The sequence below is a fragment of the Hemicordylus capensis genome, chromosome 6 (assembly GCF_027244095.1).
Source record: "Hemicordylus capensis ecotype Gifberg chromosome 6, rHemCap1.1.pri, whole genome shotgun sequence".
Classification (NCBI taxonomy): Eukaryota; Metazoa; Chordata; class Lepidosauria; order Squamata; family Cordylidae; genus Hemicordylus; species Hemicordylus capensis.
The window spans coordinates 80725721-80749557 of record NC_069662.1 but is presented as its reverse complement, the minus strand read 5'-3'; the positions used below and the strand labels follow the sequence as shown (position 1 = coordinate 80749557).

At 43.3% G+C, this 23837-nt stretch overlaps 1 protein-coding gene, 2 non-coding genes and 1 pseudogene across 3 annotated transcripts in view; 2 read left to right on the top strand and 2 right to left on the bottom strand.

Annotated features, from left to right (window-relative positions):
- Window positions 1–12116, bottom strand: part of PDIA4 (protein disulfide isomerase family A member 4) — a 20587-nt gene extending 8471 nt beyond the window's left edge. The window contains exons 1-4 of the mRNA XM_053259291.1: window positions 11442–12116; window positions 8096–8264; window positions 6184–6389; window positions 3758–3896 (exon numbers count right to left, since the gene is read on the bottom strand). Of these exons, the coding sequence (XP_053115266.1) occupies window positions 3758–3896; window positions 6184–6389; window positions 8096–8264; window positions 11442–11538 (611 nt within the window). The 5' untranslated portion in view covers window positions 11539–12116. The remainder of the gene's footprint in view (window positions 1–3757; window positions 3897–6183; window positions 6390–8095; window positions 8265–11441) is intronic.
- LOC128328972 (fidgetin-like protein 1) lies at window positions 12058–23837 on the top strand (annotated as a pseudogene).
- On the top strand, window positions 18410–18481 carry TRNAA-CGC (transfer RNA alanine (anticodon CGC)). The gene has a single exon. It is a non-coding gene; the product is annotated as a tRNA-Ala (tRNA).
- On the bottom strand, window positions 18731–18801 carry TRNAG-GCC (transfer RNA glycine (anticodon GCC)). Its single transcript has one exon. It is a non-coding gene; the product is annotated as a tRNA-Gly (tRNA).

Sequence of the window (23837 nt, the reverse complement as noted above, 5' to 3'; positions counted from 1 at the left end):
GCAGGATACTCTGCTGTTTTGGCATCAGTCCAATACACTGTTTGACTTCAACTGCTCAAATCCAGCTCATCTATAGACTTACTCATGCAGGTGAGAGGACATGGGTGGGGAGGAGGAGTGGCTGTGGTACAAAAGACTAATATCTCCCTTACCAGGGATCCTGTCAGGGAATTGGCCTATACTGAATGTGTGTACCTACATCTGGAGACCAAGGATAGACTGGAACGTCTGTTGGTATACTGTTCGCTCCACTGCCCAACAGAATCCTTAACTAAACTGGCTGACTTGGATGCGGAGCTGATGTTGGAGTCTCCCAGACTAGTACTTCTGGGGGACTTTAATGTTTGCTTTGCAACCAATTTGTCAGGATTGGCTCAGGAGTTCATAGTGGCCATGACAATTATGGCCCTATCCCAGGTGGTCATGGAGCCAACGCACATTGCTGGTCACACTCTCGATTTGGTTTTTTGCTCTGATCAGGAAGATGTTCCATGGGTGGGGACTCCTGTGATTTCCCCATTGTCATGGATGGACCACCATCTGGTTAAGGTTGGACTCACAGCTTCAACCCTCCTCCAGAGGGGTGAAGGACCTATTAGGATGGTCTGCCCAAAAAAGCTATTGGATCCTATAAGATTCCAAGAAGCCTTTGTAGGTTGTAAGGTTGGTTCTGCCAGTGATTCTGTTGATGCCCTGGTTCAGACTTGGAATAATGAACTCACTAGGGCAATAGACATGATTGCTCCTAAACGCCCTCTACAACCTGCTTCTAAATAAGCACCTTGGTATATGGAAAAACTACGGGGGCTGAAGCAGCAAGGTAGATAGATCGAAAGACTCAGCTCGAATCCGACAGATTACAACACAGAATGCATTTGGAGATCTATGCTCTGGCAATGCGTGCAGCAAAGGAACAGTTCTTTTCTGCCCACATTGCTTCTGCAAGCTCACATCCAGTGGAGTTGTGTAGGGTCATGAGGAGGCTAGTACATGCCCCTCCTCCCCGGATGAGTATTTGGATCCATCAGTTACTCATTATGACATTTTAAATGAGTTTTTAAAAAACAGATAAAATCTCTTGTATTCAAGCTGAACTAGACTCTAGAGTTACCGCAGAGTCTATTGTGGAGGTGTCCAACAGCTCCTCTTGTGTGTCTAAATTGTATCAATTTCAGTTTGTGACTCTCGATGATGTAGACAAGATACCTGGGACACTATACCTCACCACCTGTTCTCTCGACCCCTGCCCAACATGGCTTATACAATCTAGCAGAGAGGTTATTGGAGAGGGCCTTGTTAAGATCATTAAGGCTTCTCTGAGGGAGGGCAGAGTGCCTCCTTGTCTCAAGGAGGCAATTATTAGACCACTTTTGAAGAGGCCTGCACTGGATCCCTCAGAATTGGGCAATTATAGGCCTGTCCCCAATCTCTCATGGTTGGGCAAGGTGACTGAGAGGGTGGCAGCATCTCAGATCCAGGCTGTCTTGGAGGAAGGAGGTTATCTGGATCCGTTTCTAACTGGCTTTTGGGCAGGTTATGGGGTTGAGATGGCCTTGGTCAGCCTGTTGGATGATCTCCACTTAGTAATTGATAGGGGGAGTGTGACTCTGTTAATTCTTTTGGATCTCTCGGCAGCTTTCGATATCACCAACCATGGTATCCTTCTGGGGCACCTAAAGGGGTTGCGAGTGGGAGGCACAGCTCTGCGTGGATCTGCTCCGACCTCTCAGGTAGGCTCCAGATGGTGTCGCTTGGAGACTGTTGCTCTTTAAAACAAGAGCTCCAGTATGGAGTCCCGCAAGGCTCCATACTGTTTCCAATGCTTTTTAACATCTACATGAAACTGATGGGAGAGATCATTAGGGGATTTGGTGCGGGGTGTTATCAGTATGCTGATGACACCCAAATCTATTTCTCCATGTCAATTTCACCACAGAATGGCCTAACTTCCCCAAATGCCCGTCTGGAAGTGGTAATGGGCTGGATGAGGGAGAACAAACTCAGGCTGAATCCAAGCAAGATGGAGGTACTCATTGTGGGAGGTCAAGACTTATGAAGTAGTTTAGATCTCCCGGTTCTGGATTGGTTTGCACTCCCCCAGAAAGAGCAGGTACTTAGTCTGGGAGTACTTCTGGACCCAAACCTCTCCCTGATTTCTCAGGTTGAGGCAGTGGCCAGGAGTGCTTTCTATCAGCTTCGTCTATTTCTGGAGATAAATGACCTTAAAACAGTGGTGCATATGATGGTAACATCCAGATTTGACTACTGCAATGTGTTCTACGTTGGGCTGCCTTTGTATGTAATTCAGAAACTTCAGTTAGTGCAGAATGCAGCAGCCAGGTTGGGCTCTGGGGTTGCCCAAAGAGATCACGTTACACTCATTTTAAAAGAATTACACTGGCTGCCAATAAGTTTGCGGGTGAAATACAAAGTGCTGGTTATTATCTATAAACCCCTAAACAGCTTGGGTCCGAGGTATTTAAGAGAGCACCCATTTCTTCATCAACCCCACCACCTGTTAAGATCATCTGGCGGGGTCTGGTTGCAGTTGCCACTAGTTTGGTTGGTGGTAACTCGAACCCAGGCCTTTTCTAGAGTTGCCCCAGGACTCTGTAACACACTTCCTAACAAAATTAGAGTTCTTCCTTTCTGAATGTTTTTAAGAAGGAGCTTAAAACATACCTGTTTAGTCAGGCTTTTCGTTTACAGTTTTAAAGTTTTGGTTTTAAGAGTTTTTATTGTATTTTAAATTGTTTTAACTGGTTTTATATTGTGAACCAATCAGAGACGTTTTGTACGGGGCGGTATAGAAACAGACTAAATAAATAAAATTATGTACATCTGTACAGAGATTCAAGGATTGAATTGATACCTCTTGATTTCTATACCCAACATAATGCAGAAAAGTGGATATAAGAGGGATGTGTGAAATTTATTTACTTATCTATCTAACATTTATATTCTGCTCTTCCTCCAAGGAGCCCAGAGCGGTAGACTACATACTTAAGTTTCTCCTCACAACAACCCTGTGAAGTAGGTTAGGCTGAGAGTGAAGTGACTGGCCCAGAGTCACCCAGCAAGTCTCATGGCTGAATAGGGATTTGAACTCCGGTGTCCTCAGTCCTAGTCCAGCACTCTAACCACTACACCATGCTGGCTCTCAGTCATTCCTATCTAAGAATGTCAGCTGCTCTACACTAATCAGAATGAATGCCACAAACCTATGCTGAAGGCCAGACATGAAGCGGAATCACGAAACTGACAATAAGTAAGCTACAACAGAACTGGGCTGAATGCATCATACACAGCTATACGAATTGCTACTCCTTTTCATGAGATCAGATCAGAACAGGGGCCATGATTCAGTGATGTGTCTATGCCATATACCTGCTAACTTGGCAAAGAGGCACCTTTTACCATGGTGATTCTCTTTATTTAGCAGGGGTAGAGCAAATGGCCCTATCCACCCCCAGCACAGTACCTCTAGTGACTGTTGCTGGTGTCTATCTTATGTTTCTTTTTAGATTGTGAGCCCTTTGGGGACAGGGAGCCATTTTTTTTATTTATTTATTATTTCTCTGTGTAAACCGCCCTGAGCCATTTTTGGAAGGGCGGTATAAAAATCAAATAAATAAATAATAAATAAATAATATACAGATATGCTCTGGAGATTATGCAGACACCCCCTCACCCTGCCAGCTCCAAATTCAAAAAGCAGCTTTAAGTACAGCAAGAAAAACCTAGAATTCCACCTTACCATGGAGCATAAAATTCAACCAGGATTATATCTGCTTCATTCACGGTTTCATCAAAGTTATCTTGGGTCAACACTAATGTGGCTTCAGGTGGAGGGGTCCAATCAGGCTGTGAAACCTCTTTGACTTTAGCCACAATTTCTTAAAAAGAAAATGATGTAAAGACACAATGAAGAACTACACTTCAATCTTAATTAGTAAAAGTCATGTCATTTTGATGGGTGGGGTCTATGTGGAGGGAGGGCTTGTATATTACAAGGCCTTCAGGAGATTTTTTTAAAGATCTGTGCCAAAGGGGTCCAGACCACCCAGTGTCAGGGAAGATTTTGGCCTCACCACAACAGGGTCCCTAAACGCAGCATGCCTCATTCTTATGAGGAAAAATATGGAAACCATTCCCTTCATATAAATAAAGGAGAAAATAAAGATGCTCACTTTGGGACACCACACCATCTAGATCTCTTTTCTGCCCTTGGTAGCTCCAGACATTAAACAATCTAGCGTTAATCAGTATAGTCTGACTTCTCCATCTACATAAAACCCATATTGGGTTCTGTTTCTTGGTTATGCTGGAACAGGTCTGCATGTTGGGAACTTGCTTTCTATACAGCCAATATAAATATTTAAACCAAAAACACTGTGGGGCTATTCCCACGATCAGGCAAAATTGGGCTAGGGGAGCCTAGCCCAATTTTGCCTGATCGTGGGAGCCACTAGGCTCGCAGGCGAGCACGGTGGCTCCCAGGCGGTTAACCTGCCTAAGTACCCCTCCCCTAAAACCAGGTTTGCGGAGTGCTCCACAAACCCGTTTTTTAACATCGTGAGTAGCTGCGCTGCGGCTATTCACGAGGAGACCCCCAGAGGGGAGGCGATAAGCCACCTCCTGGCTCCGGGGGTCTCGCCAGCATGCCCTGAGCGCTCACACAGGGCATGCTGGAGCTTCCGGGAGCCAATCGGCCCTGCTCCCCCCAGCTCCGTCATGGAGCCGGCAATCGTGTGAGTGGCCAATCCGGCTGCCCAGGGCTCCCACCCTGCTCGTGTGCAGGGAGAGCGGGCTTAGCTCGCTCTCCCCGCTGAGCTCCTGAAACCAGGTCTCACTGATCGTGAGACCCGGCTCTAAGAATTGTTATCTTGCATGCAAAAACCACTACCAGCCAACCAGCAAACCACTTGGGAGAACCGCTGGTTGGTAGCCTCAAGCAACCACTCCATGGTCCACTGCCTTTATTTATTTAATTCATTTTTTATTTATTAAAACATTTTTATACCGCCCAAAACTTACGTCTCTGGGCAGTTTACAACAAAATAAAAACAAAGTTTTGTATCTTTAAAAAAATACATGCAATTAAGTATTTATTGGGAGCCGTGTTTCCTGCTCTTTTTTCCTTTTATGGTGAAGCTACGGAAGGTTCTGGTATCTGGTCTCTGCTCATAACCCAAGTGTGATGCAGAGAGACCACGGAGAACTGATGTTGCTTCAAAATCCTAGACTGAAAAAATAATACCATGAGTACTTCTGATCATACATCTCCAAGATGGTTGCTAGAAGGCCTAGCTTTGGACACCAGAAAATTATCAAGTTTGACACAGCTTTTTCTTGTCTGAAGACATGTCAATGTGATTAATCCTTTTAAAAAAGTTTTAACAGAAGATACAGGGAGGTTCTCCACACTAGCAGTGTGGAGAGCCTGCAGGGCTTGTGCAGGGAGAACGGGCTTGACCGCTCTCACTGTACACGAGCATTCAGCACGCCCTGGGCGGCTGCCCACACAACTACCGGCTCCATCACGGAGCTGGTAGGGGTGGTGGGGATCGGGGGCCTCCCGGCCCCTGGAAGTCCCAGCACGCCTCGCGCAAGTGCATTGTTGGAGCCTCCTGGCTGGGGGTTTCCTCATGAGTTGCCATGGCACAGAGCCACGCTATGATGACTCACCACTGACAAAACAGGGTTATCAGAGCCCTTGCTCTGCTAACCTCATTTAAAGGTGGGGGCATTTAAGGAGGTTTGCTGCCAGGAGCCGCGCAGCTCCCGTTGCAGCACACGACCTCCCAAAACTGGGCTGGGCTCCCTTAGCCTGCTTTTGGGAGGTCGTGAGAGTAGCCTCTTTGCTGCATGCATTACAATGTGCATCTGCTTTCCAGAACTTGTATGCCAAGGGGAGATGAAGTATCCCCAGTGTGGATACAGTTTGCACACATTTTTGTGGGGGAACGACACATGTTTCCCCTTTGTATAGGACGAGGATAAGTCACTCATGTGTCTTTCATCAATATATCCTTATTACATAAAAAGCAGCCCTTAGTTGCCTTCTATATACTATAGAGTAGACTACAAGCAGTGTGTAGCACTCTGCACTTAAAACAGCAAGATTCCACAATCCCATTTAACTTGTTGTGTGGAGCTAAAAAGAAACCGGCTACTACTTACCTGCTTCAGTTCTCGAGCCTTCATAATCCACCGGCTGTCCTTTCTTCAGAATTTTGATGGTAGGGTAACCACTAACATCAAAGCGGCCTGACACAGTAGAGGCGGATGTAGCATCAATTTTGGCAACTGGGATTGGAGGATCATTTTCTTTCAGTGTTTTGGCTATTTTCTCATATTCTGGAGCAAACTGCTTACAATGTCCACACCTGAAGGAGGAGGTGGGGAGAGCAAAACCCCAAACTGCTTAATATTTTAATTTTAGTACTCAGTCTTTGCACCAAGGCTAGGGCGTTTCCAAATAAGGATAGGGCTGATTTTATTTCAACATAGTGCTTGTCTAAGAGGCATGCCCATGAGCTCTGGTCACAGTTTGGGAAGCAACAGTGTTGCTGCCAGGAAGGGAGGCCTACCTGGAAAGCAAGTGTTTAGATCACTAGAGCACAATTTCACTAGTATCTGGAGCTCACAAAGTCCAAATCTCTAGGCTTGAAACAAGCACTATATGTCATTTGTTGGGGAAGCCAAACTGATCCAGTTCAATACTGAAATGGCCTGTTCACACTGCTGCATTCTTCCACATGAGTGTGCATGTACCACACAGCTGTGTGAAGGAAGACAAACATGCCGAGTAGATTTCAAGTGCTTTAGAAACTAACAGTAATATGAACCAGGCTTTACACATGCAGTGAGCCATCAGCTATCTCTGTCATGGAAGGTGCAGCCCTAGCCATGGAAAATGTTCTTTTCTGCTCCCTTTTTTAAGCAATCAAGATTATACCTGGCCCTGATACACAGGTTGAGCAAGAGTACAGAAAACCAATGATAATCCACAGAGATTCTTTTTGGTAAGACTTACATTCAAGTAAGTCACATGGTACAAACTTCATGGGACTGCATCAGTACAAATTTTGGGTAATGTGTGTGAATGTTCCTCTGGTCAAAAGCTAAACTATACAAAGCAACCATATTAAGTCAGACCACTGATCTATCTAGCTCAAAACTACACATTTGGCTAGCTGTGGCTCTCCAGGACCTCAGTCAGGTATCTTTCTCAGCCCTGCTTAGAGATGCCAGGGATGAAATCTGGGATCTGCACACAAAACATGTACTCTGCCTTGAGCTATGGCCCCAGAGCAGGGGCGTAACAAGGCTGGAGTGGGCCCAGAGACAAAATTTTAAAATGGGCCCCTCGCTGATACACACACTTCACATGTGACTTGCATCTGGGGGGCCCCTCGAGGTGTGGGGGCCCCCAGGCAGCCGCATCCGCTTGCCTAATAATAGTTATGCCCCTGCCCCGGAGCCTGTCAAAAGCCCAGTGGAGATGTAATGTGGGTCCAATACAAGTGCACTGGGGACCGGGCACTCCCCAGTGACAATTCCCCCAGCACTCAAACATGGTTTAGCATGACAGCAGCACTGACAGGTGTTTGTGTACGCACATGATCATTGTTATTTTTTCCACTCACTGTAGATCATCACCTTAAAAAGACACAGACATTGCTGTAAAATGAGAATGTTTTATCTTATTCAGTAGGTTCTGTCATATTGGTAGTATTATAAGAGTATTTGTCATAAAAATACATAATGTTGAATAAAAGTAAAGCGTTTGTTGATTTAGAAAACAACATATCCTTGTTTCACATTGCCATCAATTTTAACTATGTTTGGGGATAACTAGAGTTGCCTCCGAATCAGAACTTGAGATCAAGGTTTGAAGTTGGTTAACAAAACCTAAATAGGAGGGAACCTGGTTAGTATAAGCCACAGTTAATGTTGGTACTGATGTTATGCTAAATTCCTACTGGGGAGGATAGGGATCACTTTGCAACATTCACCAGTGGAAGATGCTTTTGCCACAAAGCGTGAATTGGCTTTAAGGGAGAGAATCAAAATGCTGTATCAAGCTTACCATGGTGCATAGAATTCTAGAAGCACAGTATCCTTGCCCTCAACAAAGGTATCAAAGTTCACATCATTCAGCACCAATACACCATTTTCCTCTTTTACTTCTGAATCATCATCATCAGTGTCATCGTCGTCGGCATCATCATCTTCTTCATCTTCGCTAGCAACAGATTCTGGGTTAATTAAGGAAGCAGAATCAATGTTTAGCATTGCAATGCACATGAAAACCATTGATAGAATCCTGATTCAGTGAAGCTCAGATGTTTGGAAGCATACAGCTCAGTGTGCCAATAGGACCATACAAATGGGTTGCCAGAATGCTCAAAGTGTGTGCTGGTCGCTGTGGAGCAATAGTGGTTAATGAGAAGTTGTATCAATAGTAGGCCAGAGACTAGAATAAGAGCTCTGTAGACAAACACCTGGCTGCTTAGTAGGAATCAAAATGTGAAATTCACCCTCCCCATCTCTTGAGTTTTCCTGATCCACAGTTCCCTAATCGGGCCTCCAAGGATCTCTCCCTCCCAACCCCTTTCATCAACAGTGTGTTTCTATAGTACAAATCTACACAACTCAGGATACTTCAAGCCAAATCTAGCCCATCAAAGAGCTAAATAAGCCTCCTGCTTTTATTGCTTGCCTGGAACTGCAAAACACACCCAGATGGGTTGTTAAGCACTTGGAGGGCCATAATGTCTGGGCTAGTTAGCATGGTGGACCACCGGTTATGCAATGGACAATGGGAATCTCATAATTCCTATCCAGATGTTATGAAAAAGGAGGCTGTACTCAAGTATAGCTTCCAAAATCCCTCATGTTTACAGCATTTGCCTGAAGAGGCAAATGCTGTAAGCGTGATGATGGGTGCTTCCGTGACCAGGGGGCTCCAGCATTGGAACCTCCCAATCATGGAAGCGCTCGCCATCATGCTTACAGTGTTTGCCTCTTCAAACAAACACTGTAAACATGAGGGATAAAATCAGAGGACCTGAATGAGTCATGTGCCAGGTGAGACTTCTGGCAAGCTTTCAGAGGCTATACCCTAGGACAGCCTCCTTTTTTATGGGGCTACAGTGTGCAGCTGATGTGTATATCAGGAGGGGTGGTTGTGAATTAACAAGATTACTTCACCATACAACAGATGGCATCATGATTCAGTTGAGAAAGTAGGCCGCTCTCTAAACTAAGAAACAGATTACTGAAATATTTGGCTGGAAACAAATGTACAATTCACTACTCAAATCATATCACTTGACTAACTGCTCCAACCCTATCATGTCTAAACTCAGGCTTGTAACTCAGCCTCCTGTTAGAATTGAGAGTTCCTTAATTAGTAAATAAATGCGGGGTTGGGTGTGGAGGGGAGAACATACAAAGCAGATAACCCATGAAGGAATTTTTCCTTTGCAGTGAGACCCCATCCTACAATCACTTATAACAGAACTGTTCAAAACAACCTGTGTTCAAAAGTACTTGGATAAGCAAGTTTTCAGTATTCCTAAGGCAATGTGTGTATTTGATAATATCTGCTGGTCAGATGCAAAATGGTGAACTCCTACCCCATAACCCTAATTATCTTCTTCAGTGCCAAGATCACTGCATAGTTTGATGGAGAAATTATTGTTTAGGCCAGGGGTTCCCAACTCATGGTACTCCAGACATTGCTAAACTACAACTCCCATCACCCCAGCTACAAAAATTGAATAAAAATTATAGCAGGAGATTATGGGAGTTGTAGTTTAGCAAAGTCTGGAGTACCACCATTTGGGATCCCCTGGTTTAGGCAAAGTATGAATAGAGAACTCTTACCTTGAATTCTGGCTTTGATCTCAACTCACAGTTGTGAGTTGAACTGATTATAGGGGTTGGGTTCATTTAATTACATGTTTTAACCAGCACCATTAAAAACTGTAACCACTGTCCCCCCAGAGACCTCATTTGCATGACAGAGCAAACTCTGGGCATAATTCAGCATGAGCTTCTAAGGCGCAAACCCCATGTATATTTGTATATTTTTAGCTTAATTATTTTTATTGTCATTTTTATTGTATGTTTTTAAACTTTTGTAAACCGCCTTGAGATTGTTTTTAATGAAAGGCGGTATATAAATGTAACAATAAATAAAATAAATAAAATGTATGGAAACTGTGCAATAGTCAGCTCTGTGTCTGTACTCTGCAGAAGGCAGCCAAACAGGCATAAAACCCACTCAAGTCAGGTTAGTAGGTAGATCTAGCAACTGAAATCTTGAACCCTCTCTCTCTCTTTTTCTTTTGGTATCCACACCCTCCTCCCACAGAGTTTAGGGAAATGAAGTTTGTGTTGTAGGATTTAAGGTTAACTACCCTTTTGCTTTACACTGTGTGTTCAGTGTAGGTCTGAAGCCTGCAGACACATTCCAATGAGAAATTCCTCCAATAGCAATATCTTATTATAGACCCAATTATATTATAAATATTACTTAAGATTATGCAGGTCATTTGTAGGACACTAGGAGCAATTCTCAAGTCCATGGACGTATTATCTTGCTGCATCAGAATAAGACTGAAATCCTATGCATGCTTACTTTGGAATAAACCCTATAGAACGCTGAGGAATTATTTCCGAGTAAAAATGTGACTGCACTTCGGAGTTCCATTGAGTAAAAGTACTTTATTAACAAAAGCGGCCAGATGCCTCTGGATAATAATAACAATAATTTAAAAAGCTGTCTCCAGCATCTGGTACTCAGAGTAATATTATCTGTGATCACAGAGGTTCAGTTTAGCTGTCATGGATAAACGGAATTATGCCCTTTCCTCTTAAGACACTTTTGAAGAGCTGGAGTCTTCCAGTCTGACAGCAAAGTTTGACTTGAGTGATTTGCATTAAGAATACAGGCGCTTACTTTGCAATAGGCTCTCATTATTAAACAAGACACACCCTATTTGCACAGCAAGAACAAAGTTTATGTCAGCCTAAGAAATAAAGGAACAGAGGCCAAAGAGAGAGAGAGAGAACCTGATTTGTCTTGCTAAAAAGCTGCAGCTAACCTGTTCTTTGGAATGGTTCCCCCGAGTTCTAATTCTCCTTCGCACATGCAGGTCACCCCTCCCACCCATTACTATTTAACCTAGCTTTTCGTTGCCCTTCCCCTGCTATTTTTCTTAGCCGCTTGTTCACCAATCCTCCTTGTTACCTGCCTCCCCGCCCCCTCCGCAAAAGCCAAAGACGAAACGTTTCAAGCTTGATCTTGCGATCTGCAAAAAGACTGCTTAGCTCCTCTTTTTTCCTCGGCTGCCTAACCCACACGCAAGCAGGCCCTTCCCAGCTTGGATAAATCCGTTCTTCTGGACGAATGGACACAGGCTTACCTCCACCTCGTTCCTCCTCCTCTTGGCACCTTCCTAATATAGCAAGCTGAGCCAAGCCCAGGAGCAGAGTTAGCAGACACACTTTCCTGATATCCATCTTTGCATTTGCTTCGCTGCCTAGTTCTCTTCCTCCTCTTTTTTCTTTCTTTTCCCGTTTTCGTTCCTTCTTTTCCTCTCTAAGGAAAGCCTAGCTTTCCCAGTAGGAGATCGTCCAGGAAGTCGTTGTCTTTGATTGGCTGTGAAAGGAGCCTGGGAAACCTGCGTGTTTAGCCAATCAACAGCCTTGTCGACTGGCTTGTGTTTAAGCGACTGGGAGCTTGCTTGTCAGTATAGTGTCTGCAAAGTATTTCTTAAAAAAAAAAAAAAAAATACTAGCTCTTTGCAGCGCACTTTTTCAGGGTCTGAAGCATGAGCTCTCGGGTATCTTAACTAGCACGTTTTGCTATAGCCATTCTCTTCTTATCTGAATTAACAATAAGAAGTACTATTACTGCATGCTTAAATGAAACCGTGCAAGGGGTGTGCGAACGCAAAGCCTGCGGATTTTAAGAAAACTACAAACTTGCTCTGAGGTGCCTTTCTGTGATTGGCTAAGCGGAAATCCGCCAATCACCAGCTGCCACTCGTTTGGAAATGCAAACAAATTTGGGGGCGGAGGGAAAGAAAAAAAAAGAAACAAAGGCCCTGAGAGGGGTGGGCTGTTAAGCAGGGAGGTGTGGTGAGCGTCTTGTCTGCCCCTGCCTAAGAGGCTACTTCTCACTTTTGGATTGGTTAGAGAACACTGAGGGGGGTCGTGTCGTAGAGGATGCGGGGGAGGAGTTATTGCAGGCGGGAGCCGCTTAGCGTCTTCCACGTCAGAGATTGGGCTACAGAAAAGGAGCGGGAAGATCTCTGAAGAGATGTTTTGGTGATGGAGGTTTTTGACAGGCCTTAAGGAAAGTTTTTTAAAAGGGTATATGTTTTATCTATTCATGCTTACCGTAGGTAGATTAAAACAATACTTTTAGTATTATGTAGCTTTTATTTATAATTAAGACTATTCAATTTTTCTTTCTCCCCCACCCGTTACAGTTGACTAAGGCAGATACTGAATAACTTTCTGTATGAAAGGGCTGAGGCTGTGTAGGCGACAGTTTTTAAACATACTATTTACAGATTTAAGTGGTTCTCTGAATGGAGTATGCTTAAGGACAGACAGGGGCCTGCATTCCATTTTGTTGCTACTGTAGCTTGGAAAACATGGGCTGAAACATGAACCTCTGATATTTAATAAGCAAGCAAGCAAGCCACCATTCCCAAAGTAGTCCTGGGTGGTTTGCACTAAAACCAGAAATACATAGTTAAAACCAGGAACCAATTAAATGCAGAATAAAATTAGAATTTAAGCTCAATATTATTAAAAGCCAGGGCAAGGCTCCCCTGAATAGCTTCCAGGGAAGACAATCCTCGTATCCATGGGCAGTGCGTTCCACAATATTTTAATTTTAAGTAGGCCAAGGAAACTCTTGTACTAATGAAGACAGAAGTTAAAACATAGAAATTTGTGTGAAGAACTGACTGCTTAAAGGCCATATAGATATTACATGGTGGTATACTGAGAGAGTTGCACAAGATAAAATTTCTTGGTATATTTTACTATTGATAGTTTCCATATTGCGGGATGTCTGGGAAATGTATCTGAAATGTGGTCCCCATATAAAGCACCTTATCAGTTTTTCCTCTAAGGTGTGTGCATGTGTATTCGCTTGTGTTGGGCATCGTGGAAGTTCCAGGGGCCACACGGCCCCCGATCCCCACAGCCCCCACCAGCTCCGTGATAGAGCCGGCAGTCGTGGGTGGCCGATCCGGCTGCCCAGGGCTGCAGGAATGATCATCTGAGGAGAGAGTGGGCTAAGCCCGCTCTCCCCGCAAACCCCATTCAGGTTTTTCACAATGATCGTGTGAAGAGCCTCATTGTTTTAATAGTTTGATGGTTTTTAATAGTTTTAACATTTTAAATTTAATTGTAATGTTTTAACCTTTTTATTTGTTGTTTTTATTGTTTTGTTGTAAACTGCCCAGAGAATTGCATTTTGGGCATTATACAACTATGTTAGATAAATAAATAAAATCCAGCTGACATTAGGTTCACTATGGCTTTGTTTCCCCGCCCCCCCTTATTCATGGCTAGTGGCTCTGCATCCTCATCATCAGGCAGTGTGTCTTCCCCAAGTGTGTAATTTTTCCAGAATAGCCATCAGACTGCTTTTGTTTTGGCATTTCAGCATTGTACCATCAGCAGCAAACACAGACCTTGGTACAACCGAGAATTTGTGTTTCCCTATAGAGTCTTCAAGATTTATTTCTGATTTGGACTGAAACAAAGACATTGTAGTCTGAGCTAAACTCAAGGCATACTGGTTGACTTCACTGTCCCCCGCCCCACAGGCTTGTGTTTGGTCCCTTGAGAATCCAATGGAAGAAGCTATAGAATTCACTTGGAACATTTCACTCTATAACTTCTGTAAGTAAACCAGAAAATACCCATCTCTCTGCTTTGGTAATACATTTTCGTAGAATCTTAGCAGCATCATAGAGTATTTTCATGTTATCATTTCCGTCAGTATTGCTCTTGTCTAACTGAATTGTAGCATCTCTTAAAATGTTGATAGAAACACGTTCTGATTCAGTTTATTTTGGTTTATGGAATTCTACACTTGGTATATCATGCTGTATGTTGCTTAATTTTTTTGCTGCTGGGATGGCTGTCCACATTATTTTCCATAAGCATTCTTTGTGTATGCCTCTTAAAGATGAGCCATGGCGACTATATTTCTATCCAACAATGTATTCTCAAGCAGACTAAGGAATTCAACTTCGGCTGCCACCTCATTCTCCTTGTTTGGTTTTTATGGGTTGAGTGCTGAGCGATTGACATTTGTTACATGTGTTGCCCAGCACCGTTGTGGTGTTTAATGTCGATAGCATGAGCATCTTGAGGATCAATGGATGTACAAAGCTTGGCAAGCAGTTTTTTATTTCCACTTCTTTCAACTGCATCTTTAAGTGACTGACGAGCAACACAATTCCCTTTTGTAAGGTGGTGATCGAGATCAAGTGAAGGTACTGCTTAACAGTACTGGGTCTTCCTCAGTATTCAATTTTATTTCCACCCCCACCCACCCCCCCATGTCATTCTTTGGCATGTTTGAACATTTTGGGATGAACAGTCTCTTGATAATATTTTCTATGCCATGAACACCCTTTTGCTTGAAGATCTTGCCATGTGACATCACCAAAGCACCTATTAATCTCAGGAAACCTTTGTGTTCATACTGAGCATGCTTCCTGATAAAGCTGAGTAATTTTTCATAGGATATAGCAACAGGCTTCTCCACCAGTGCCTCATTTGTCTCTCTCTGACAGATGATACAAAGCGAGTAGTTATTGTCATATCTTGATACTTTAGCTTCATGAACTTCAGGGTTGGAAATGTCTTTCATTGTTAATCAATGAACAACAGTCTTAACAATATTTAAGTGGCTCTGAGGATCTGAAATGCACAAAAAAACCCCACCACAAATTGAAAACTACACTAAAACAAACTTGTACACATCAAAAACAACCTCAAACCCTTAACTAGGGACACATCTCTCCCACAGACCTCTGATAATGTTGAATTTCATTTTTATGTTATAAGGAGAATTAAATCACTGCCCAACTGTGGTTAATTACCTTGTCTGTTGGTTTAACAGACATGAATATTGCTTTTACATTACAAAATACCAAAAAAATTAACTTTCTACTTTAATGAGGGATTATAAAAAACAGAGCAGATTCTCAGACTGCCAACATGTTTTTGTCTTGTTTTTATAGGTATTCTGAAGATAATTACATAAGTGGTTTGCTTTCATCACAAACATCTCACGGGTTTCCAAATCATTGTATATACTCCCGTACTAGAACCTTATTTTTAACTGTTGGACTTTATAACAGAAGCACCAAATGTGAATCAATGTACCCTCTTGTCCACACATTTGCCAACAGATACAGAGTCTGAATAATGGATTCAAAACCTGTCAGTTAAGATTCCCTTCCTTCCAGAAATTTTTCTTTTAAGTATGATAAAACCTTATATTCCCACCAAATCAAACGAACTGTATTTATATATTATTACAGCGGCTAGGATTATATAGGCATCTAACTGGCGTACTTTGGAGATTCCTTCCTTAAATGATTGGTTTCTGAAAGTGTGGGACTATGCTTCAGTTTCAAAAGTCTCAGCTTATGTACATGGTATCTCTACTGAATCATTCATGTCTGTTTGGGAACCCTTTATAAATTATAATATCTGTTATGGTCAAACTTTGTTCCCATTTTCTGGATTTGACTTACAGTGTTTTCGATATGTAACTTACAAGAAGCTGAATAGATTAGATTTTACAATTTTAAGATTCTGAATTTCTTTTGCTCTATCTTGTGTTTGATATTTTTTCTTTACTGCTGTAATTTAGAAAAATGAGGTTTTTCATTACGAAAAATGATTTGTTTTGTATTGTTTTGTATTGTCTTTATGGTGACTTGTCTTTGTCTTCTTTGGTTTACTTCTCAATAAAAATTCTTATTAAAAAAAACACACAAACAACCTGTCATGAAAGTAAGGCACAAAACAGAGTGAGCTGATTGGTCAGATTGGCCCGTCACTATTGACCAGTGATGTGCAAGTAGCTTCATACTGCATTGATCAATCTGTTTCTTCATACTGCTGCTGTTGAAGGGATGGTTTATTCTGGGGTTTTCTTTTACATGCAGAAGTTTGCACCTTTCCAAGCAATTATTAGCACCTTCTTGTTCCTCATTGTTCTCATTGTAACTTCCTATCCAGTTGTTGAAAGGTTTAGGAGGAATAGGTTAGGCAGATTTGTGCATGTGTGTCCACATTACTATCGGAGATTCCATAATGACTTTCTGTTCTGGAAGAAAGGCAGGATTAAAGAAAGCTGGTGTTGCTAGTTAAACTGTAACTGTGGAACAGTCTGCCGCATGCAGTGGTAGATTTGTCTTCTCTATATGTTTTGAAACAGGCTGGACAATTATTGGGGCTGCTGTCTCAAATTCCTGCACTGAGCAGGGGATTGGACTAGAAGACCTCTGAAATCCCTTCCAACTCTCCATTCTATGACTTACTATATCCTTACCCTTTTGCTAGAATTACCACTGGCATGGAGACCCTATTTATTAGGTGGTTGTGTGACACAAGACCTAAGTTATTATATAGTGCCCTATGACATTAGTGACGTGAAGGTATTCAGAGTATACGTTTATATTTTGGGGTTATATTTTTCTGGTTTATATGTACATCATTGATGATCGATATGCGGATTCAAGTAGTACTTCTAAGAAAATGTGTGGAACATTAGCAGGCTTCCTTCAAAGTTGCTCCCCAAAACTGACTCAAAAATTGGATTTTTATCCCAGATATAAATTGCTCTCTAACGTGCTCTGAAAAACCCAAATAGTGTGTGAACTGCTCCCCAATAACTTTCAGGGACTTCAGGGTAAATCTGGCTGATCTGTGAATGCACACCCTCCATTCCAGAGAAGATGTGAGTTAAAGGGCTTTAAAAGCCCTGTGGGAAAAACTTTCTGGGGAATTTTTGAAGATTTGGTCATTTTAATCAATATTCTTCTTTCCTTTCAAAGTCTGTCCCATTTCTAGCCCTTCCTTCCTTCCACCCTTCCTTATTTATTTATTTATTTTTACATTTATATGTAAAAATATACATATTTTTATGAAATATATACATATTTCTCTTCCTTCAAGGAGCCCAGAGCGGTGTACTACATACTTGAGTTTCTCTTCACAACAACCCTGTGAAGTAGGTTAGGCTGAGAGAGAAGTGACTGGCCCAGAGTCACCCAGCTAGTATCATGGCTGAATGGGGATTTGAACTTCGGTCTCCCTGGTCCTAGTCCAGCACTCTAACCACTACACTTTCTAATGTGATGATTTCTAATGCATCTCTCAATTGATCCTTCCCCCACCCCTTTTCCTTCAAAAAAGGAGCAAGCATTCTTCTGCATCAAGGTTTCTTCCTATGTAAGTTATGCTGATCTCATGCTATTCATCATGTTATGTTGGATAAAGACTAGACGATGTAGCAAATATAACAGTTAAAATGCTGTACTTTTGAAGTGAGGGGACTGGATTACTCTTTTAAAATAAATAAATGAATTATGATTTAAACATTAAGATTACCGGCTATATAAGAACTATTAGTCCAATTAACCCCCCCCCCCCATGTATATAGCAACAAGAATAGCATTGAAAAGGTTGCCTCTCTTTTGTGTGTGGCTGCAAGCATACACTCTAAATTCATGGTAGCTCATATAATAGCTTGCTTTTAACTTGTTTCTGTAAATTAACGTACCTTTATGACCAATCGTCGGGGAAAATAAGGATTTTACTTTGTAAGAATCCAGCTGTTACTTTTGGACAATCCCACCCGCTTCCCTTCAATACCAATCCTTTTTCTTTTTTCTTTTTAAAAGGGGCAGAGGTTAAGGGTCTCTTCTTAAGAAACAATGAACTGCAAGGTCTCTCTGATTTTACTTGTAACAATGGGATGATCTTCTTCCTCGTTGCAGCCTGTTGGTGTAGCAGATTGTTTTTCTTGACTAATCTCACAGTTAACATAGAAAGCTACTCCACCAGCTTGTGAGACTAGAAAAGGAGGAGGAGCTTTGCAAAATGCAGTTCGATTTTACAGGAATATTCTAGTCAGCATCTGTTTGTGTCTTTTTGTGAATTTAAGTGTTCCACACTGAAGTGTCTTGGCTTATGGGGTTTGGTGTGTAAGTAACCTTTATGGCTCTTTTTATTTGGAGACAGCCAAGATACACAACAATTCTCATGAGATTTAATTTTTTTACAGAAGGATGTATATGGGCGGAATGCATATACTTCACTGAGCAACCACAGACAGCTGGGGGATGTAGCTCAGTGGTAGAGCGCGCGCTTCGCATGTGTGAGGTCCCGGGTTCAATCCCCGGCATCTCCAGTCTTTTTGTATCTATATTCTAATTTTAAGCTGCACTGCTTTTCAGTAGATACAAAATATACTTTTGTCTTTCTAGATTTTCATATTTCTAGAATGGCTTGAAACACACTGCTTAGGTATTTGCAAATATTTGCTTCTGCATCTTTTCTTATTTTAGGCCACACTGTTGTTGCTAACTTTTAGTGTGATGTTTTAGTGAGAACATTCTTGTTGAATATAATGAATTGCAATGAAATAAAAAAGTTAAGTTGCATTGGCCGGGAATCGAACCCGGGCCTCCCGCGTGGCAGGCGAGAATTCTACCACTGAACCACCAATGCACATGTATAAAAGAGTGCTTCAAGTTGTCCTTCTGGGAAAAGTTTTGATTTAGACTACATTGCTTTTCAAAGTTTGTGACTTTAGTATGCCCCCTATTTCATCATTCTTTATAGTGAAAGTAATATGTGCTATGCTTGCTACTTCAGGTTGAGGGTGAGAAACCTTTATAAAGCCATGGCAGTCTCCAGGGAAGCACAGCAGCCCGCACAGAGGTTGCCCCGCCCCTGCTGCTCAGCCGGCTAGATTTGTCCTTCTTGCACTGGGAGATAGTAGATTGGCTCTCTGCTATTTGTTTCCTGATTGTGTTCTGCTCACAGCTCTTTGCCCACGGCTGATGAATTCAGCTGCTGCTCTTCCTGGAAAGATTAACGATTGTAAGTGGAGTAATTTTTATTGTGTTTGTGTGTGTGTGTGTGTGTGTGAGAGAGAGAGAGAGAGAGAGAGAGATGTGGGAGGAAGAGAGAGCCGGTGGGAGCATTCGCCCCACTCATTCCCCAGAATATATGATTTACGCTTGCATCAAAATAAGATTTTGCAAAATGGCTCATAGGGATTGTTTGTAAAACCTGCCCCACCCCCGTTCTTCTGTCAGATTCCATTTCTCTTGTGTAGAATCTCCTGAATGCATCTCCTTGAACTTTTAAAACATTGCATATGTGCCTAGTATCTGTATGTGTGTGTTTGTTTGAGCGGGGGAGGGAAGGGGAGAGAGAGAGAAATCCAGATTCTGGCTGTTGGCTGCGTCTTGCCTTCTCTCTTTGCAAGAACAGAAGGTTTCCTTTAGTTTGTGGTGTGTGACCTGGGTCTGAGTCTGACTCGTGTTGGGTCTGATAAGAATGGATTGGGAGGGGAAGGAAGAACACACTTGAAGGTTTGTGGCATTGCGGGGGGGGCGGGGGGAGCTGCTGTGCTGTATCCCGCCGCCCCCCCTGCATCAAGTGAAAGTCTTCCTGTATTCTCCATGATGGGAAAATGTTTTAATTTTCCCCGTCAAAAAACTCCTTTGGCATACATGCTAAAATGAAGTGGATTGTATTATCATTCACACAGACTATGTCTACTACGGCATTCAGAACCCAATGAATAAACAGCCCTGTTTCTTCAGGCAATCCTTTTTACATTTTAACCCCAACTGTGTGCCTCAGCCAATACCCATTGTGTTGTAAATGTGTGCCAGGTGCTTTTCGGTTTCTTGGAAGTACATTAGAAGCTGTTATTTTGTAGATTGGTTTTCTTCATGCATGGTCCAAGTGGTTTACAGAATCAGATATATACTACCCTTGAACACAGGGGCTCTGTATATGTTGCTGGGGAGCAACAGTGGGTCTTCATGTCCTACGCAGAGGCATTTGACTGCCTTTTGTTGGAAGAAGGGCTGGATTAGGGGACCATATAAAGTTTCCACATGGAGTCTGATCTTTGGTCCACCTAGCTAAGCAATTCTACACAGACCGGCAGCAGCTCTCCACGTTTTTAGTCTGGAGCCTTGCCAGCCCTATTTGGAGAGGCTGCCAGCCAGGAACTGAACCTGGGACCTTGTGCATGCAAAGCAGGAGCTCAACCACTGGGCTACACCCCCTCCTCCTAAGCAAGCATATGAATGACTTCTGCTGAGGTAAACCCATAGTCCGTCTGTCTCTTGGAGAGCTGCTGCCAGTCAGAGTAGAGAATGCTAAGTGTCACTCATAATTCTCTACTCTGACTGGCAGCAGCTCTCCACATTTTCAGTCAGTAGTCTTTCCCAGCCATTTCTGGAGATGCTTCCCTTGGGGGAAGTGGGGGTGTTTTTGTGGTGCCTGTGGTGGCACCAAAAATGACTTCTTGCACACATTCTCATTCAGACTTTGTTACACTGTTGCCTCCCTCCCTCTCCTCTTTCCTCAGGTAGCAGGCACTGTGGGTGCTCTTTGACTTTCCCTTGTCCTTCCCGCTCCTCCTCTTCCATTGGTCAGCAGGCCCGGTGGGGATGACTATTGCAGCCCACCATCCAGTCTCCAGCAGGGGTCGCTATAACAGGCCTGGCTATTCATCTACTGGGGGCTGGGCCTCTGTTTGCCCCAGTGTAAGAATGGGTCTGGTGTTCAGTTTATTAGCTTTCATTATCCATTAACTGGCAGTCAAAAGTGTGTTAGTGGGGCTTGCCAAGGCAGCACTTGTGATGAAGAAGATGGGGAATAGTATTCTTATGCTTCCTCTCTCCTCTAGATGCATAAAATAAGTTCCTCCTTCCCCAGTCCATACAGCTTGCAGGGACCAGAGTGAGGCTTATTTAGGCTTACCAAAGTACTTCTTAGGATGCTTCTTGCATTTGGTTGTGTCTTACAGCACCAAATCAGAACTGCAAGAGACCAATGGTGTCATCCAACAGTCCAGGTTGTTGTACATTTGTACTAGTTCTTGCAGCCCTATGTTATCTAATATGCAGGTGGAGCGAGACCATGTCAAACTTCAGGAGAGGAAAGGAGTACCAAAAACTTCGGTAGAAATGCCGTGGCGGGTACATTCTTAAAAGCTGTTTAAAGGCGCCTGCGGCATTTCCTCACAAATAGAGGCGAAGGAGGCTGCCGAGGAAGAGAAGGCGGTGGATGCGGAGGCAGACAGTGAGGCGCAAAGCGAGGCTTCCATGCAGCCAGGCTCAGCAGTCTGTTTTAAGGTGGCACTGCAGGCCATGAGTAGGAGGGGTGGAAGGGGAGCAACCTGGGGGCAGCAGCAGCAGCAAATGAGCCGGCCCAGCCTTCCCCACTGAGAAGGAGGCATGGCAGCAGCACAGCAGGGCCCTCTGACCAATGAGAGGCTCCACACCGCAGAGAGGGCCTCGAAGCAACAGTGTTCCTCCCCCGCCTTTTCTTGGCCGTATTTAATTGGTTTAGTTGTGGAGTTTAGAGTGATGCAGTGTTTCTGATGGGTTTTTGAAGAAATTCAGCCTTTTCCCCCCCTCAGTGCGGCATTTACGATGGTTGAGTACCAGAAGGGCAGATTATTGTACCTTCAGCATCATCAGATATTTAAACACAATGGGGCACTGCTTAAATCAAGAGCCGTGAGGTTATTTTCATGGTTGTCTGAAATATATCAATAAGCATATGGTTAAATCAGAGGTGAAGAATTAATAAAGTACTGTCGTGTGACAAACTCTTCCCTAGCTATTGCTACTTTTAGAGGTAACTCACCACTACACATTTTTGCCCATTTCTCTGATGCAGACCATTAGCCCTAGTGACATACACCTGAGTGAGTGGCAGAAGAATTATTTTGCTGTTCCCTCTGGCACCTGTACACCAGGACAGAAGGCAGATGCATATCGTGCACAGATCTTACGCATTCAGTGTGCATGGGCAATCTCTGAGATTGCCCAGGTTTGTGCTGCCAACCTTTTAAAAAAATATGCAGAAAAATACTCTGCAATTGTTGACTCTGACAATGCAGAGACCGACTTGAACTATGCTGAAAACTTTTTTAATTTGGCAAGATGTCAGCAAAATGACAGTGACAAGTGGCAATCTGCTTTGACAACAAGTAATGTGATGGAACTGAAGGGTGTGCAAGAGATGGTGCAGGCTGGCAAAAAGCTCCAGAGCTCTCTGATGGCACAAACAGATGTAAGTGTTGATAAAGTGGTCAGTGCCTCTGTTTCTTCAGGTCTTCCCAAGCTCACTCTCTGCAGTGGTGATGGGGAATCTGTGATGGGAGCTGGCTCATTAGATTGTATAAATCAAGGACCCAATATCCTTGGGAGGGCATTGGCCTTGAAGTTTTGTCAAAATGGTATGCCTGCCTCCACTGAGGCAAGAGATGCCCATTCTCTTCTGTCTGTGCCTGTAAGTGAAGTGTCTGATATTGCTTCTTGTGCAACCCCATTATTTGGAAAAATTGAACTGGCATTTAATAGTTCTCTGACACCCATAAGTAATTCTAGTTTGGGGCAAAATTCATCATCTTCCACTCTGTCTTTTGTTTCTGCAGGGATAGGCAATCTGGGAAAAAGAAAAACAATTTTTTGCATCATGTGAAGAAAATCAGAACATACCTTCTGGTTTTCTGCTTCAAAAGTCTTCAGGAGACACAGAAGGGAAATATTTTGCAGGGAATGGAAGCAAAAACAGTGAGAATGGAGCACCTGGTTTCAAAACAGCGAAAGAACAGCTCTGGGCAGATCAGCAGAAGAAATACCAAAACCAGCCCCAGCGTACACAACTCCTATCTTATGGTGGTACAAAAAAGTCTTTGGGAGCTGGAAGGTCTTGGGGTCCATTTGGAAAGTTTGTCCCTCCAGTGCCAAAAGAAGATGGAACTGGAAACATATGAATGCAGTGCAAACCTTATGGACCTGGGTCTACAGAGCTGGCTTGTCCACCAAATGAATGATTAAAGAATATAGAACCCAAAATGATACTCATTATGCATGAGATAATGGACCATGGGCCTCCAGTAAACTGGGATGGTATTGCTGGAGTTGAGTTGGAAAAGCAACTATGAAGAAGATAGTAGTATGGCCTATGCTGGGACCTGATCTTTTTACTGGCTTACGAGGCCCTCCCAAAGGAATTCTTCTGTTTGGTCCTCCTGGAACAGGGAAGACTCTTATAGGCAAGTGTATTGCATGCCAATCTGGGGCCACATTTTTTATCATCAGTGCCTCTTCACTGACCTCCAAATGGGTAGGTGAGGGAGAAAAGATGGATTGTTTGTTGTGGCATGAAGCCAGCAGTAATTAGGGATGTGCAAACAGGTTCGACCCCAAACCTGTTCGAGGTCAAACCACTTCAGTTCGACCATTCGGGATCGAACTGAACCCCCCTGTTTGGTCCGACCCTGAACTGAACACCCCCCAAAGTTCAAGGGGTTCGCAAGCTTTAAATTCTTTTATATATACACATGCACACCTTTTACTCCCCTTGGGGGAGTTCCAGGTGGCAGGGGGGTGCCTGTGGAGGTTCCCCCTCCCCCTCCTGGCCTTTGAAATGACCCCCTCGCCTGGTTCGGGTGCTCTTCGGATGGTTTTTGGCCTTCACCCAGAGGCCTGGCAGCCATGTGT